The sequence below is a fragment of the Gorilla gorilla genome, chromosome 13 (assembly GCF_029281585.2).
Source record: "Gorilla gorilla gorilla isolate KB3781 chromosome 13, NHGRI_mGorGor1-v2.1_pri, whole genome shotgun sequence".
NCBI classification, from domain to species: domain Eukaryota; kingdom Metazoa; phylum Chordata; class Mammalia; order Primates; family Hominidae; genus Gorilla; species Gorilla gorilla.
In genome coordinates, this window is record NC_073237.2 from 126,282,337 (window position 1) to 126,300,552 (window position 18,216).

The following is an 18,216-nucleotide window of genomic DNA, read 5'->3' on the forward strand; positions in this document are numbered from 1 at the left end:
TTCACAGGTGGAGACAGCCCGTCTCCGCCCCACAGACTGCTGGGCGCAGTCCCGAAATATTCTTCCCAAGTGGACTTTTTTGCTGACAACCTAGAGGAGAGGGTTTCGGGTAGGATAACAGTAGATCCACCTTGTTCCCTTGTGCCACGCTGTGTCACACTGGGAACCAGGAATTCTCAATGGTGCCTTGAAGCCAACTGCACGCACTTGTGGTTAGAGGTTCCCAATGGCCCCATATTGATGCCCTCACCTCCTGCTCTCCGCAAGTGAGGACGCTTGGCATCAGCAGAGCTGCCAGGCCTGCACTTGGTGTAGCTGCGAATATGTCATTTCCTGGACAACTGTTTTCCTAAAAGTGCTAAAAAAAAAAAAAAAAAAAAAAACAACCCCGTGGGACACAGAGAAGTGTGGTCACAAACCAATCCTATCTTTCCCCCAAAAGGCCAGGGTGAAATTTTCAAAGCTGGCTGTGGAAACGGGGCCTCCCACTGCACATGTCCAGCGAGTGCCAGGCACAAGGCTGCTGCCCTTTCGAGTTGTCCACGTGAAACAGCTCCGCACTGCCTGCAGGTTCACAGAAACTAGTGACTCCAGCCACGCCACCAGGAGTACCGGCTTGAGCACTGGTGATACCAGATCAATGAAACTCAGGTGTGCCCTCATTTCACCACCTCCTCCTGCCCCAGCCCCAAGCAATGAGGTCCCCAAAGAGCTAGAGCAGCAACCAGTTGCATGTGCATGCAAAAAATACTCCTGGCCATAAGCAGCCTCTCGCAATCCTCGCACTACATCAGCCCGAATTCCACGTCACCACGGTCTGAGAGCCTCCCCCTTCACCGTGGATGGGGGTGGAACTGAGAGCTATCTAGGTCTTCAGCTCCTCCCAGGGGCCAGCTTCCCAGCCCAGGGGGCTTCCAATGACGCCAGGCTGCTTCCGCAACTAGGGTCATGTCTTCATGCAACAAAACAGTCCCGTGACACGGTGCCACAAGTTATATTTTATTTTAACACAGGATTAACATATAGTTACAAGGTCAATATAAGCCTTCCAATGGAAGCTCTTTATTTGGTTTAATTCCATCTCCAGAGACAAACAGGCAACTCTAGGACCTTTACAGTGGCGATCGGCCTCACACAGCAAAATGCCTCCAAAGTTTAGAATTAGTGCAACACACATACGAACGTTTTAAAGGTGCTCAACATCAGGTTAAAATAGAATTCTGGACCTTTTTAAAAAGTTTTTGGATGATATAAGCACAGGAGGCAGAGCCAATAAGAAACATGAAACCAATATTTCTGGAAAAACACTTAGCATGAACGTCACTTTTTGACGTCGTGTAAACTTTCTTCTGCAATGACAGATGTTACCAAAAGGCATCGAGACCTTTGTGCTGTGCTGGTTAGACAAGCCGCAGGCTTATCTCCACGGTGAGCAGGATAAAAACCCCCAAGGAACAGCCCATGACAACTTTCCGTGCCTTTCTATACTTTCCCATCCTGCAAAGGAAAAACTGGGTAAAGGACAAGTTCCTCTCTTTCATTGCGTTTCTAAGAACTTTTCAGGGCAGGTTCTTTTAAAATTAGTCATCTTACAACACAACAGTATTCTAGCACGGTGGCGAAGTGACAGGCGGCAGATACGGGGGAGGAAGGAGACGTTCATGGGAAATTCCACGTTCTACTCTATGTGAACTGCTCCAGAAAAATACAGACATGATTTCACAGTAGGATTCCCAGAGTAAATGATACATATGACAACTGACCTCCTCTAAGAAGCCCGGCTGGGTCAGCAGTGAGCTTTTCATGGAGCCACGCAGACTGGCCCGGAAGCAACACCCAGGTTCAACATTTAAGAGCACTCGCTATAACATTCTTTTTGGACGCAGGTGGTGGAAAAGTTTAAAAAACAGGCGGAGGAGTGACGGGGGATACAAGCATATCCTATACTGGGGGTGACGGTCATTCAAAGAGCAAATTACTGCAGCTGATACCTTTTCCACTATGTTGCAAGAAATGAATCTGTCCTGACCCACAATATGAAACAGGCGACGCACATGCATTCCCAAAGCTCTAAAATCCCATTTTAAAGGACCGTTTCACATCCTCGTGGAGTGGAGAGTGGTCCACTTGACTTGGTGAGGTCAGAAGTTCCTGAAGATCCCTGTCGTCCCCGTTGGCGGGGGAGCCCATTGCGGAGCTGTGGGGACTGCCACACTCAACATGCACCTGTTGGTTTGCAGGGACAGAGGCGCGGCCCTGACTCTTCTCACCCTGTGTCATCCGGGCTTGTCTTTCGTCTGTCAAGTCGGTCCTCCTGCGTGACTGATGGGTGCACCACGCTTAGGTCACCCGTTGCAGGGACCGGAAGTCCATGGCTCTGCCGCAGCCCTGAGCGGTTTGCAGTCCCCCCGGGGAAGAAGCAGTCAGAGAGGCTCACGCTCACCCACTTTAAAAACCCAAAGCCACTTCCTCTTCACCTGCCTGGGCCTCAGCGTCTCTGCGCTTGTGGTTTCTCGTCCCCGAGGGCTGACTGAGCTGCTCCGGAAGGGTGGTGTGTGGTCAACCCTGGTTGGCTGAGAGGAGCAATTTCCTGGTTTCCACGAGTAAAGACAGCCCCATCCCTTGGGACCTGTCCTTTCCGTCCCTGTCCCTTTGGCTTCTATAGGACTTCCTTGTCTTAGATTCATAAACAGCAAGAGGAACTGAGGATGCTTGAGGGGACCACTTAGTTACCAAAGCCAAGCAAAGAATAAAGCTGCCCGACGTCATCCCCAGGCTTCCGTGGCGCTCTCGGTCACAGGAGCTCTAGGCCAATGGTTCCTCTTCCTCTTGACTGTTTCTGCACCAAATGAGAGGAGGGGCTGCTCTGCTCTAAGGCGTGGGGGGGGGGGGGGGGCCACAGATTAGGGGACCTCAGGTTTTCCTCAAAAACCCACACAGAGAAAGAAACTTGGCTCTAAAAGCAAACTCAACGAATTCCACATGCCCTGAAGAGCATGTGATAAAATACAAGAGTGGTGGCCGCGGGATCCCTCAAAGGACCAGGAGAGGCGCGGGGTCTTTGGTGATGAAAGTGCTAACCTCGGCGGGGTGCGGTAGCTCACACCTGTAATCTCAGCACTTTGGGAGGCTGAGGCGGGCGGATCACCTGAGGTCAGGAGTTCGAGACCAGCCTGACCAACACGGTGAAACCCTGTCTCTACTAAAAATACAAACATTAGCCGGGCGTGGTGTTGCACGCCTGTAATCACAGCTATTTGGGAGGCTGAGGCAGGAGAATCGCTGGAACCCAGGAGGTGGAGGTTGTAGTGAGCCTAGATCATGCCACTGCACTCCAGTCTGAACAATAGAGCGAGACTCCGTCTCAAAAAAAAAAACAAAAAAAACAACGAAAAAGGAAGTGCTAACCTTTTCAGATGCTAATCCTGGGGCTCCTGGAAAGGACAGGGTGTTGGCTTTGCAATGAGCTGGTGCAGAGGGGAGGGCCTCGCTCATAAGCGCATGATCTACAGTTCTCAGGGACAGGAAAGTGATGGGGAGGACAGGCGTGGGCTCCTCATGGCCGGTGGACACAGGCGAGTCAACAAGGCGAGCTGGAATTCGACTTCCAGCATGGACCTCCCCAGGCCACTAAAAACAGGGCGTCAAACTAAAATGTGTGTATGCGCACGCGTGTGTACTGGTGGGTGTGCCTGTGGGTGTGTGTGTACCTGCCCCCCTGCCTGCCAGATGCTCCCAGGTTGAGGGGATAGTGAAAGGGTCAATGTTTAGTATGAGGTGCAAGCCTAGAATCCAAAAAGGACCACTGAGGACTTCACAGACTCGGGAGAGGAGGAAGTGTTTTCTACAGCAGACAGTCTGGGACACACGGATGACATCGAGTGCTCAGTCCGCCTGATGTGCGCTGGACCTCCCTTGTCTCCTCAGGGGACCCGTGATGACATTTTCACAAAAGGCACTGTGTGAAGCGCGGAAGGGCGGCCAGGACGAGCCCGGGTGGACTGAGGGCCCAGGAAGGAGTAGGCGGGGGCGTGTGTCCCACCATCTCAGTGGCCTGCGCAGGGTGGGGAGGGGGAGCGATGAGGACTGACCCGAGCCGTGGGGGTGGGCGCTGGCGAGACTTGTCCCCCACGAGGTGGCCCGGGCTGGGCGGGAGGGCAGGGCCGCAGGGAGCATGCTGTAGAGAGAGAGAGAGACCGCCCCCCGCAGGGATGGGGCTGCGGAGGGGTGGGCTGTCCACAGGGCAGGGCGCTGGAGGCCTGTGGGAACAAGCAGACGGAGGCTCCTCCAGGAAGGCTCACCCGAGGCTCGCAGGCACTCCCCTCTAGGAATCTACAACACAAAGAGAAACAGAAAGAGAAACTCTCTGTTAGAGAGGAAGGCGCGGGTTCCAGGCGGGCATTTTGCTCTTGGCTACAAACTGCACCGCCCTGGGAGGGGAGGGTAGTGGGAGGGGAGGGATGGGAGGGGGCATCTTAGAGCAATTGGTTACCACAGGGCAGCTCTGAGATGAGGAACTTTCACGGTTTTCTCTCTAGCCTTTAGCTGGTCTTTCCTTCAGGGTTAAGAGAAGCCCAAACAGGAGACTGATGAGGCCATCTGCCCCAGCTCGTCTTTCTCATAAGTTTAGTTTTGAGAGAAAGTAAGAAACGGAGGCCGGGGCTGGGCGCGGTGGCTCATGCCTGTAATCCCAGCACTTTGGGAGGCTGAGGCAGGCAGATCACGAGGTCAGGAGTTCAAGACCAGCCTGGCTAACATGGTTAAAACCCATCTCTATTAAAAATACAACAATTAGCCTGGCGTGGTGGCAGGCGCCTGTAATCCCAGCTACTTGGGAGGCTGAGGCAGAAGAATCGCTTCAACTCAGGAGGCGGAGGTTGCAGTGAGCTGAGATCGGGCCACTGCACTCCAGCCTGGACAACAGAGCAAGACTCCGTCTCAAAAAAAAAAAAAAGGGAAACGGAGGTTGGGTGCAGTGGCTCATACCTGTAATCCCAGCACTTTGAGAGGCTGAAGAGGGAGGATGCATGAGCTCAGGAGTTCAAGACCAGCCTGGGCCACAACACAGCCAGACCTCATCTCTACAAAAAATTAAAAAAAAATTAACCAGCATGTTGGCATGCGCCTGTAGTCCCGGCTATTCGGGAAGATGAGTTGGAAGGATGGCTTGAGCCCAGGGAGGTCGAGGCTGCAGCGAGCCAGGATCGCGCCACTGCACTTCAGCTTGGGCAACAGAGTGAGAACTCAACTCCAGAAAGAAAAGAAAAGAAAAGAAATGCATCAATTTCCTAGAATGGTACAAGGAACATGAAGGTCCGATTCTTTCAGAAGGAAACTCTTGGCTCTTCAGCAGTACAATGTAAAATCTTTGGTGAAAAGGAAAACCTGTTGTTCTGTATTCATTCCGCAATAAACCGTGAAAAGCTCTTCATCTCAAGGAGAGAGAAAAGAAACAAAAGAAACACAGACTTCTCAGGCCCTGAGTGCACACAGGATCAGAAACGGGAGGTGCCATCATTTAAAGGAGGAGGTAGGGGTGGGAGGCAGAATTTTTAAAAAAGCATTGGGCTAGAAAATCCCCTATTACTGGAGATGAAAGAGTTAAATATTCACATTACACAGAATAATTTTCTTGGAAACATGAAAAGTCACTTAAAATACACAATACTGAGAAAAAATATAACATTTATTAGAGAGGCAGATACGAGGGTACAACTAAAAGATGCCAGACAGAGTCTTTTAGGATAAGAATAGAAAGAGACAATCATGTTGCTGTATTCAAACAAAACTTACTCAGAACCCCAGAGTTTATAATAAACTCAAGTGCGGAGCCGCAGCGGGGACCTAGCTCCCCATGCGAGAGGCTTCGCGGCTTTCCGGCAGTTATAAAAACAGAAAGGTCATTAGGCAGCAGGAGAACCCATAAAACAAACAGATAAAAGTACAACATTAAAACAACTCATTCAAGTACTGCTTTTAGTTTTTAAGTTGCAGTATATACACACGTATTCTGTGGGGGGAATTATGAAAATATTTAACAGAGAGCAATCGAAGAACCAAAAAACCACAAAACAAAGTCACAATACAATTGACCCACTGGAAGTTACTCTAGTCTAAATATTTTGGCAATTATTAAATAAGCACATCGTAGACACACACACACACACACAAACACAAACGGTTGACTGGCATTATAAAAATAAAACAGCTGCACTGAGTTATGGGCCTAAGAAAACAGTGGCTTTGCCCACATCAGATGGGTTGAAGGAGGGCAGTGTTTGTGGGCAAGTTGGACAGAGTTATAAACAGAGTAGGCAGGAAAAGCTTCTCTGTACATATTATTAATCTCTAAGTGTAACTTTCAAATAAAAGGAGAAAATTATATAAGTAGCTGAGATTTTGCTGCTTTTATTTTAACAGACAACTGCTAGAAGATAATAAAGTATACTTTAGGTGGAAATGGAAATTCCTGATTCTTTGGAATTTGGTTTTCTAATATTTCATGCATTGATGTGATGGACCTGAAATTTACAAAATATCTTTTAACCGTTTAGTCAATATTACAGAGATTCACCTGTTATAGTACTGAGGCATACAACTTAATGATCGTACATTTAAAATTATCATCATAAATTTATGTGCCCAAACCCCTCCCACCCCATTCCCCCTGAAACCAACTGAGCTATTTTCTGAATTAAATTTGAATAATGAAATAACTAAATTTGAATAATCAAGAAAAAAATACACAGCTTGACAGAATGCCTTTTTTCAAAGCAGACTTTCACAAGGTTAATGTCGTCTTGCCCTATTTTCGAGTTTTTCAGTGGTTAGTTTGCTTTGTCCAGGAGTTCACAGACTGGAAATGAGTTTGTCATCGGATAGAAAGGTCAGATATTAATACCTTAGGTTTCCCATTCACTTGTTTACTGGGTAAAGCTGGAAACTTCCTACTGCTCATTTAAACAGATCCTTGTGGTTGAAGGGTCAGCTGATTGTCTTGCTGCAATATTTACAAAGAGGCCTGGGGTCAGGATGGGTGGCTTTATTGATACTATGCCAGCAAAAGTATCCAAAAGAAATTTGGGCCTGGCACGGTGGCTCACCCTGTAATCCCAGCACTTTGGGAGGCTGAGGTGGGCGGATCACTTGAGCCCAAGAGTTTGAGACAAGCCTGGCCAACATGGTGGAAACCTGTCTCTACTAAAAAAAAAAAAAAAATACAAAGATTAGCCGGGTGTGGTGGCAGGCACCTGTAATCCCAGCTACTCGGGAGGCTGAGGCACAAGAATTACTTGAACTCGGGAGGCAGAGGTTGTAGTGAGCCAGGATTGTATCACTGCCCTTGAGTCTAGGTGACAGAGTGAAACTCTGTCTCAAAAAAAAAAAAAAAAAAAAAAAAAAAGGCCAGGCACGGGCTCATGCCTGTAATCACAACACTTTGGGAGGCTGAGGTGGACAGATCATGAGGTCAGGAGATCAAGACCATCCTGGCTAACATGGTGAAACCCGTCTCTACTAAAAATACAAAAAATTAGCTGGGCATGGTGGCACACGCCTGTAGTCCCAGCTACTCGGGAGGCTGAAGCAGGAGAATCGCTTGAAGTCGGGAGGCAGAGGTTGCAGTGAGCCAAGATTGTGCCACCGCACTCCATCCTGGCGACAGAGCAAGACTCCATCTCAAAAAAAAAAAAAAAAAAAAGTTTTTAAAAAAATCAGGCTGTCACTAAATAAAGGTTAACTGGCTGTGAGAATCTTGAAACACGGCCCCTAGCATCCAGAACCCCTACTAGGTTCTAGAGCCCGAATGTGCAGCTACTGCTTGGAAAATCAGCTTTAAATGGACTTGAGCTGATCAAATGAACCCACAATGTAGAGGCAGGCAGGGGCTAATTTCCTACTTGAAAGTAGGAAGGACACAAGGAAATAATTTTCAAAATCAAATAAAAAGAGAATCTGACCCAACACCTTCATTCTGACCCATTTGTAGTGGGTTGTCTATGATCTCGGGGTGGATTCTGGAAATGGGCACAGTGAAATGCCTGGCAACCATCTACGCATGTGACCAACTTCACTGTCTCCCCTCCCACATCAATGTCAATTTAAAAATGCAAATTCTCATGTGGCCTAGATTCCTTTCGATGTGGTGAGACATTTTACTTCATTCTGGCTACAGTTAATTGTATAAAATGAGCCAGAAATTCTAAAATAATTTCCAGTAAATCCAAACTTTGCCAATGATTAAAAGCAGAAACAAAACAAAACAAAAACAACAACAACAAAAACAAAAAAACAAAAGCGATGTGCTGAGATCTGTGTCTGTGGGGAGAAGCATTTGCTGCCACACCACGTTCTCTTTATAGCCCCACCTGGGCAAGCGTGAGTGCAGCTCTACTTGTAAAACCAACAGAAACAGAACCAAGTGTGAGAGGAAATCACAGCCAAAAGGAGCTGATGCAGGGACACGCTCTGCCTTTTAAGTAACTCCATCTAAACAGCACTAGCACATCTGATCCACTGTCAATTTGGGCCAGGTGCAGTGGCTCATGCCTATAATCCCAGCACTTTGGGAGGCAGAAGCAGGCAGATCACTTGAGGTCAGGAGTTTGAGACCAGCCTGGCCAACACAGCGAACCTGTCTCTACTAAAAATATAAAAATTAGCTGGGCGTGGTGGTGCACACCTGTAATCCCAGCTACTCGGGAGGCTGAGGCAGGAGAATCGCTTGAACCTGGGGAAGGCGGAGGTTGTGGTGAGCCACTGTACTCCAGCCTGGGCAACAGAGCCAGACCCTGTCTCAAAGCAACAACAACAACGAAAACACAAACACAACAACAAAAACCTGTCAATTTGATGACACTTGGAAAATCAGCAATGCAATGTAAAAATCAACTGGTCAATTCACCAAACTTTTCCAGATTTCAGCTGGTTGTCTGGGATCATGTAGATGGAACAGGATACTCGTGATGCCCTACCAAGGATGCTGACCATGTTTAAGTAAAAACACACACTTTTGGTGCCAATATAAGAATCGTATTTACTGCTTTAGTCAAGAAGGAGATGTTATTTCACTTGTGACTTCCTCCCAAGTGAATGAGTATACAATTTAACAAACTAACACAGTTCAGTTTATTAAGTTACAATCTGTAACCTCCTAATGTAGCTCAGTGTATGGTGGATACTAGATATAAACAAGAGTAGGGAAGTCTTTGGCACCTGCATGATGTGTGCCGGCTTTTAAATTCAGAAAGATGAGAAGCTACAATGCAACTTTTTTTTTTAATCTACAGATACCGCCAAAAGAAGAAATGTTTATCAGATTTTGAATGACATAGCTGTAAGTTGGCGGTTGGCGCTTTCCACATAAAATTTCATCAGCAAGTGAAACTTGATTACAGCCCAAACTAGACAAGGCAATTCAGGTGCCCGGACCCTGAAGTCCACGTGAGACTACAGGAGAACGTGCATTATGGTGCTTGCCAGCCAGTCTCTTGAGGAACTGCCTGTAACAGTCACGGTTGTGGGGAGAAACAACTCCATTTTTTTTTAAGTTTTTTTTTTTTATGGTATTAAATATAAGTCTTAGCACCTTTGGCATTTTTGTCCAAACAGACTTCGACATATGAAGTGGGGACATAACCCTCTTCATCTTCATTTCTCCGAATGCGGGTCCAGCCATCGCCTTTGTCTTCCTCTATGACATACAATGTTTCTCCTTCAACTACGGAAATCGTTCCTTCATTCTGACCTGAAAAAGCAATATCAGGATATGTTAGATGTCTTGGCAAATGCAGGGAGGAAGCAAACAGTGGCCTTCACAATGAAACAAGTGTCGTCGAAGATGAAGTCCACACAAAATTCACCCCACTCGGACCTTCTCAGATGCACAGACCCCTCACCCACTGCCTCAAAACCGTCTCCTTCTGCACAGAAATGTCCAGGTTCTTACCTCTGTCTCTCTAGGGACCCTCTCTAAGTCCTCCAGGGCCCTCTTTCTCCTCCCTCCCAGAATGGTAAGTGTTTCCCCCTGGATAAATCTTTGGTTCTCTTCTCTAGTCTTCTTCTGTCTCACTTGGATCTCTCTCAGGAGAAAGGTACCCTCGTGGCTCCAACTGCTTCTCTTTTGTCTGTTATTTTTTGGGGGGTTGTGGGGGATGGAGTCTCGCTCTTGTTGCCCAGGCCAGAGTGCTGTGGTGCAATCTCAACTCGCTGCAACCTCCACCTCCCTGGTTCAAGCGATTCTCCTGCCTCAGCCTCCCGAGCAGCTGAGACTATAGGTGTGCACCACCACACCCGGCTAACCTTTCTATTTTTAGTAGAGATGGGGTTTCACCATGTTGGTCAGGCTGGTCTCCGACTCCTGACCTTAGGTGATCCACCAGCCTCAGCCTCCCAATTTTTTTTGTTGTTGTTGTTTGTTTGTTTTGAGACAGAGTCTTGCTCTGTTGCCCAGGCTGGAGTGTGATGCCACTTGTCCCGGGTTCAAGTGATTCTCCTGCCTCGGCCTCCCGAGTAGCTGAGATTATAGGCATGTGCCACCACGCCCGGCTAATTTTGTATTTTTAGTAGAGACGGGGTTTCTCCATGTTGGTCAGGCTGCTCTTGAACTCCTGACCTCAGGTGATCTACCCGCCTCGGCCTCCCAAAGCGCTGGGATTACAGGCGTGAGCCACCACGCCCGGCCCAACTGCTCCTCTTTAAACACTGTCCTCACATATTGCTTCCATTCTGGTACTTTCTGCAGCCAAGATTCCACTTTTCCCACTGTCTGCAGCACACTGCCACCTAGACATGGCCCCAACACCTGAAACAACATAGATGAACCTGGATTCACCGCTCTTCCTCCTAACTATATCCTCCTGCTCTTCCACTTCCCTAGACGTCTCCGTCCTCCCAGGAATGCAACTCTGGGAGCTGTCTTGGATTTCCTCTCCTTTTTGTTCCTGGCTTCTGATCAGCCCCGAATCTATGCAGTTTGTCAATGGTGGCATCTCTGTATCCATTCCTTGAACAAGGCCCCCAAGACCTTCTGCTAGGATCATTTCAAAGGCTGCCCACCACCCCCCAGTTTTCTGCAAGGCAAAGAGTTTAGGGAGCTGTTAACAGGGCAACAGGGAACGGTGGGGGATGGTTGGAATATGAAGTAAAACTGGGAACGTTTAAACTGGTACTTCTTTCTTATTTTGTCACGATGAACATTTAGTCTATTAAAGGCTCTGAAAAGTCCTGTAGTAAAGAAATCTGTAAAATTTATTTATCCCAGGGCTTCCCAAACTTACTTGAGCTCTGATTGCTAGTTTTAAAAATTTATTCATTATATTAAAATGCAACTTTTTCGTAACTTTATTTATTTATTTTTAGAGAGGGTTTCACACTATCGCCTAGGCTGGAGCGCAGTGGCACGATCATAGCTCACTGTAGCCCTGAACTCCTGGCCTCAGCCTCCCAAAGTGCTGGGATTACAGGCGTGAGCCACTGAGCCTGGCCTGAGAGCTTCTTTCATGGCCTCCTTATTAACGCTCTGCAGGACATCGTTTCAAGGTTCATCGGTTTAGAAACACTAAGCTAGTTTATCTTTTCTTTCTTTTTTTTGAGACAGAGTTGCCCTCTGTTGCCCATACTGGAGTACAATGGCACGATCTTGGCTCACTGCAACCTCCGCCTCCTGGGTTCAAGCAATTCTCATGCTTCAGCCTCCCGAGTAGCTGGGATTACAGGCGCCCGCCACCATGCCTCACTGATTTTTGTATTTTTAGTAGAGACGGGGTTTCATCATGTTGGGCAGGCTGGTCTCGAACTCCTGACCTCAGGTGATCTGCCTGCCTCAGCCTCCCAAAGTTCTAGGATTACAGGCGTGAGCCACCACGCCCGGCCTGGGCTAGTCTTTCTAACCATCCTCCCTGTCTTCCAGTGGATCCTACACATCTGACGATGACCTTCCTAAGGTGCAGCTCTGACTGCATCGACACCCTGCTAGAGCACCTCCGATAGCTCCTCAGTGTTTGCCACATAAAACCCAGATGTTTCCCTACCTCGCCCCCATTGGCACTTCCCACTCTTTAGTGCCACATTTCACTATTAGGACTTAAGACATCTAAGCTCCAGCCACACCACGCCCATTTTTGGCCACACCCCCCCATGCCACGGCAAGTTCTCCAAACTTCCTTAAGGAAGCGACCTCATTCTCCCCTGTCCTCCCCATTCCTCTGTATCCCTCCTCTGGCAAACACTGCAAGCTGCCTGCTTTTTTTTTTTGAGAGGGAGTCTCGCTCTGTTGCCAGGCTGGAGTAAAGTGGCACGATCTCGGCTCACTGCCACCTCCGACTCCCGGTTTAAGTGAGTCTCCTGCTTCAGCCTCCCAAGTAGCTGGAATTACAGGCATGCGCTACCACGCTTAGCTGATTTTTGTATTTTTAGTAGAGATGGGGTTTCACCATGTTGGCCAGGATGGTCTCGATCTCCTGACCTCACGATCCGCCTGCCTCGGCCTCCCAAAGTGCTGGGATTACAGGCGTGAGCCACTGCGCCCAGCTGCTGCTTGCTCCTTAAGTGTGTCTGCCTGATTTCCCTCCGGGCAGGTGCCATATCATACAACCTGCATCCCCCCACTTCATGGGCCTTTACAAGACAGGAGCACTATAGATACTAGATATTAAATGAATGGATGAAATGATCATCCTCCCTATCGTCCGCTGCAGTGAAGCAAGCTCTCTGGAAGCTGTTAAGTTATATGAACCAAAAGTCAAAATATACAACCAAATAATAATCATACCATGAATAGGATAAAAGCATAGTAGAGAAAGATCTGGAAGGCTGCTGCTGCAGCTTTTTTTTTTTTTTTTTTTTTTTGAGACAGAGTCTCGTTCTGTCACCCAGGCTGGAGTACAGTGGCGCTATCTCAGCTCACTGCAACCTTCGCCTCCCGGGTTCAAGTGATTCTCGTGCCTCAGCCTCCCGAGCAGCTGGGATTACAGGCGCCTGCCAGCATGCCCGGCCAGTTTTTGTATTTTTAGTAGAGATGGGATTTCACCATGTTGGCAAGGCTGGTCTTGAACTCCTGGCCTCAAATGACCTGCCCGCCTCAGCCTCCCAAAGTTCTAGGATTACAGGTGTGAGCCACCACGCCCGGCCAGATCTGGAAGGCTTCTAAAGAAAGTTCTGGTCACAGAAAGAGAAGAGTGTGGCTAGGCACAGTGGCTCACACCTGTGATCACAGCACTTTGGGAGGCTGAGGCAGGAGTACTGCTTGAATCCAGGAGTTCAACACCAGCCTGGGCAACATAGTGAGACCCTGTCTCTACTGAAAAGTACAAAAAGTACAAAAGTACAAAAATGAGCCAGACATGGTGGTGCTTGCCTGTAGTCCCAGCTACTCAGGAGGCTGAGGTCGGAGGATCACTTGAGCCCAGGAGGTCAAGGCTGCAGTGAGCCATGATTGCACCACCGCACTCTAGCTTGGGCAAGAGAGCGAGACCCTGTATGAAAAAAAGGAAGGAAGGAAGGAAGGAAGGAAGGAAGGAAGGAAGGAAGGGAGGGAAGGAAGGGAAGGGAGGGAAGGGAAGGGAAGGAAGGAAGGGGAAGGGGAAGGGAAGGTAGGAAGGAAGGAAGGACAAAGGAATAAAAATGATCAGAAGGAAGGAAGGAAAAGTGAAAGAAGAGTAACTCAGATATTATGGTTTATAAAAGGCAGGGGAATCCAGCAGACATGAAATGTCACCTTCAAATGTGTAGAGAGCTTTGCACGTCCCTATGGCAGGGAGGGGCTCCTCATCATCAAACTCGTCGTCAAAATCCGTGGCCAGCACCTTCACCTCACTCTCCTGATTCTGCTCCTCTGTGTAACTGCCATCTGGGCTGCTCAAGAAAGGAAAACACAAAGCAACTAAAGCGACTGACCCCAGGGAGGACTCAGATTGAGTCCCTGCGACTGGAGAGCGCCTGCAACCCCGCCCCTCAGCGAGTGCTGTAACTGAGGCCACGGTAAATCATCGCACGCTCAGATCACCCATCCCATGTGGAATTATAAATCTGCATCATGGAAAAAGTGACAGGTCAATCGCAACAGACATTTTGGCATTGAACAAGTGCCTTATGGTCATTCCAGATTCCAAAATTTAGAAATAAATACAAAGCCAACAGGCTCCCTTGCCAGAGGCAGGCGCTGTGCAGATACTGTACCTCTCACGGTCCTGGGCGCAGTTGTTGACTGTGGGTGGGTTCTGGCTGTCGTACAGTCCGCTCTGCCGGCGCGCCTGCTCGTTGCGTGCTGGGAGCCGGCCTTCAACCTCAGCCAGCCAGGCCTGGAGACAAAAGCAATGAGAGACTCCAACCTAAGGCCATCTGAGGGTCAGCCCAGAGTGTCCTAAGGTCCCAAAGGCCATCTGAGGGCCAGCCCGGAGCGTCCTAAGGTCCCAAACTCAGGGGCTACTCTTGGCCATTTAACCCAATGTGAGGAAGTCCACGTGGGGGCAGAATGGCCACGTTTTCTGCCTTCGACTGTTCAAATGTACTGAAGGATGGTTGCTTCCATTTCACCCGAAGTTGGAGACATAAAAACAAACTCATATTTATGTGGTTGCCCACGATGGGGCAGAAAGCACACTGGACTACGCTATTTAAGCAGCAGTGCAATCTTGGATAAGTCACTTCTAGTTCCTTCTTGACCATGAGGTTGCCCTGTGATACCTGAAGGTACAGCCATGCTTAAGCAGTGACTCAGTTTGAAAGCCACACTTCCTATTTTTTAGGAGTGTAACTTTTTTTTTGATAGAAATGAAACTTGTACTTAAAAATTAAAGTAGATAAAATGATCTTCAGCATTTGAAACAGTATAAACAAGTCAAAGGAATAAAATGAGAAGGCCGGGCGTGGTGGCCACGCCTGTAATCCCAGCACTTTGGGAGGCCGAGGTGGGTGAATCACTTCAGGTTGGGAGTTTCAGACCAGCCTGGCCAACATGGTGAAACCCTGTCTCTAATAAAGTACAAAAATTAGCTGGGGGTGGTGGTGAGCGCCTGTAATCCCAGCACTATGGGAGAGGTGGGCAGATCACCTGAGGTCAGGAGTTCGAGACCAGCCTGGCCAACAAGGTGAAACTCTGTCTCCATTAAAAATACAAAAATTAGCTGGGCATGGTGGCACATGCCTGTAGTCCCAGCTACTCCGGAGGCTGAGGCACGAGAATCACTGGAACTCAGGAGGTGGAGGTTACAGTGAGTCGAGATTGCACCACTGCACTCCAGCTTGGGTGACAGAGCGAGACTCTGTCTCAAAAAAAAGAATAATAATAAGAAAAGGACCGTTCTAAGTTCTAAATGCTCAAATGAACATTAATGATGGATTCTGAAAAGAATGGAAAAAGCTGGCCAGGTGTGGTGGCTCACGCCTGTAATCCCAGCACTTTGGGAAGCCAAGGCGGGTGGAGCATCTGAGGTCAGGAGTTCGAGACCAGCCTGGCCAACATGGCAAAACCCTGTCTCTACCAAAAATACAAAAAGTAGCCAAATGTGGTGGTGCACACCTGTAGTCCCAGCTACTCAGGAGGCTGAGGCAGGAGACTCACTTGAACCTGGGAAGTGGAGGTCACACTGAGGTGAGATCACGCTACTACACTCCAGCCTGGGCAACAGGGCGAGACTTCATCTCAAAAAAAAGAATGAAAAAAGCCATAGTTGACCCTTCATTGCTGGAAACAATCTATTCTGATTGGTAGAATTGGTTGCTAATGTATTTTTCCATGCTCTGTAGTCTTTAAACGTGGTATGGAGAGTGGGTTCAGGAGGCTTTTGTTGACAGCTTTTGAGTGCTCCTCTCCCTCCCTCAAGCTTTGATTATTTATGTTTCCTGCTTGTTTCTCCTTTGTGTTTGCTGCTGGTTCTCACACACACCCTTTCCATAATGGGCCTGCTAAGAGAACAATTGTATATTTCAGGGGATTTTTTTCATTGCTTCTTTGATTCACTGGGATAACGGATCGCTCTATACTCCCAATTTTATTACCATGAGATGAAGCAGAACAACTTAAAGTACAAAAAATACTGGACAGGCACAGTGGTTCACAGCGGCTCACAGCTGTAATCCCACCACTCTGGGAGGCCAAGGTGGGAGGATGGCTTAAGGCCAGGAGTTCAAGACCAGTCTGTGCAACAGAGCAAGACCTCGACTCTAAAACAAATAAAAAATTGAAAAATAAAAGTTAGCCAGGTATGGTGGCATGTGCCTGTAATCCCAGCTCCTCAGAGGCTGAGCCAAGGAGATCAAGGCTGCAGCGAGCTATAAGCATGCCACTGTACTCCAGCCTGGGCAACAAAGCAAAATCCTGTCTCTAAAATTAAAAAACAACCCCGCCAACCCCCCACCGTATACAGATACAACATTAAACATTGTCAGGTTTTACAGCCACGATTAAGATAGGCTATGATGAGAAGCAGAATGTTCAATAGCGAAGAGTGTATTTTTCCTTTGACCATAACTCATGAAACAGCCTGCCATTCCCACTGTGTACCTCCCAGTGAGAGGATCGTCAGGGCTGCACACCATTCTACACCGAGGAACACCTGTTCTTCGTTTCCAACAAAGCTTTCCACAACAGAAGTTTCATACCTCAAATTTCTGGGTCTCTAGTCGCAGTTTCTCTATATTTTGGCTGACTTCTGCTAATTTGTGATCCAAACTGGCTGGGTCTCCCATCTGAGGATTCTTTAGGTAGACATCTTTCATTTTTGTTATGGCATCTCTGAAAGAAAGAACGAGTAGAACGCTGTAAAGGTTATTCCATTTTTTTTTTTTAGACAGTTTCACTCTTGTCACCCAGGCTGGAGTGCAATGGTGCGACCTCGGCTCACTGCAACGATCTTGGCTCACTGCAACCTTCACCTCCAGGGTTCAAGCAATTCTGCTGCCTCAGCCTCCAGAATAGCTGGGATTACAGGTGCATGCCACCACACCCACCTAATTTTTGTATTTTTAGTAGAGATGGGGTTTTGCCACGTTGGCCAGGCTGGTCTTGAACTCCTGACCTCAGGTGATCTGCCTGCCTCAGCCTCCTAAAGTGCTGGGATTATAGGCGTGAGCTACTGCACCGCCCGGCAAAGGTTACTCTTATCAGCCAATATTCTACCACTTTGAAAACCATATGAATGGAAACGTGGGAAGATTAGAGTATGGATAAGGGACTATTGGGCCAGCTTCCATTCTGGAAATTCTCTATAGGAATTCTGCTACCAAAGGCTATAAATAAAGAAGCTGATTTTTAAATTTCAGTTCTCTTCTCTAATGGTTATCTCCTTATTGTCCCCAATAACTGAGAAGCATAAATTAATCCTGCCCTTCCCTTTGCCACACAGATAAAAAAATAAATAAATAAAAGCCAATACTTTAAAAAATTTTAATTAATTAATTTATTTTTGAGACCAGGTTATGAGACTGGCTAATTTTTGTATTTTTGGTAGAGACTGCGTTTTGCCATGTTGCCCAGGCTGGTCTTGAACTCCTGGCCTCAAGCAATCCACCTGCCTCAGCCTCCCAAAGTGCTGGGATTACAGGCATGAGCCACCAAATCTGGCTTCAAAACCCAAGTATTTCCAACATGGTGAAACCCCGTCTCTACTAAAAATACAAAAATTAGCCAGGCGTGATGGCATGTCCCCTTAATCCCAGCTACTTGGGAGGCTGAGGCAGGAGAATCACTTGAACCCAGGAGGTGGAGGTTGCAGTGAGCCGAGATCACGCCACTGCACTCCAGCCTGGGCGACAGAGCAAGACTCCATCTCAAACAAAACAAAACAAACAAACAAAAACCCCCAAATATTTCCACGTGTGCATTCTTCATGCAAACCAAAGCTACAGCTGGCATCCTGGGTCTCACGGGCTGCAATGTGCTCACCTGACGAAGAAGCACAGTCAATTGCTTTGGAAATGTTAACACACACCCATTTCCACTGTTAAGAAACTGAATCCATAGTTGGTATCCACGACAGGTAAGTGACAGAGCCTTAAAGCTACACACTGTGGATCCCACATCCTTCCTGAAATCATGTCTGGAAGCAGCCCATGGTAGCCCGGGCAGGCATCCCTAGAGAAGTTCGGGGCATGTTTGGGTTGAAGACCAAAGAGCTCTACTAATTTTACCCTTGTTGCAGGGCACTTTTGGTAGGCTTCGAGTCGTTAAAAATTTAGAGCAAATGACTGCCAGGGTTAAGGGCCAACTTTGATGAGTGT

General features: G+C 47.9%; 1 protein-coding gene across 28 annotated transcripts in view; it reads right to left on the bottom strand.

Annotated features, from left to right (window-relative positions):
* Positions 1-986: 986 nt before the first annotated feature.
* The window catches only part of FNBP1 (formin binding protein 1), a 158,673-nt gene continuing 141,443 nt past the window's right edge, over positions 987-18,216 (bottom strand). For 10 of the 28 annotated variants that reach the window (XM_019033459.4, XM_055351336.2, XM_019033467.4 and 7 more), the window contains 4 exons: positions 16,600-16,732; positions 14,176-14,297; positions 13,715-13,854; positions 5,666-9,745 (listed from right to left, as the gene is read on the bottom strand). In XM_019033459.4, coding sequence (XP_018889004.3) covers positions 9,567-9,745; positions 13,715-13,854; positions 14,176-14,297; positions 16,600-16,732 — 574 coding nt within the window. In that variant the 3' untranslated portion in view covers positions 5,666-9,566. Of the gene's footprint in view, positions 4,333-5,665; positions 9,746-13,714; positions 13,855-14,175; positions 14,298-16,599; positions 16,733-18,216 lie in introns of those variants that run through there. The other 18 variants (XM_019033461.4, XM_019033468.4, XM_019033465.4 and 15 more) reach the window with 3 other exon arrangements.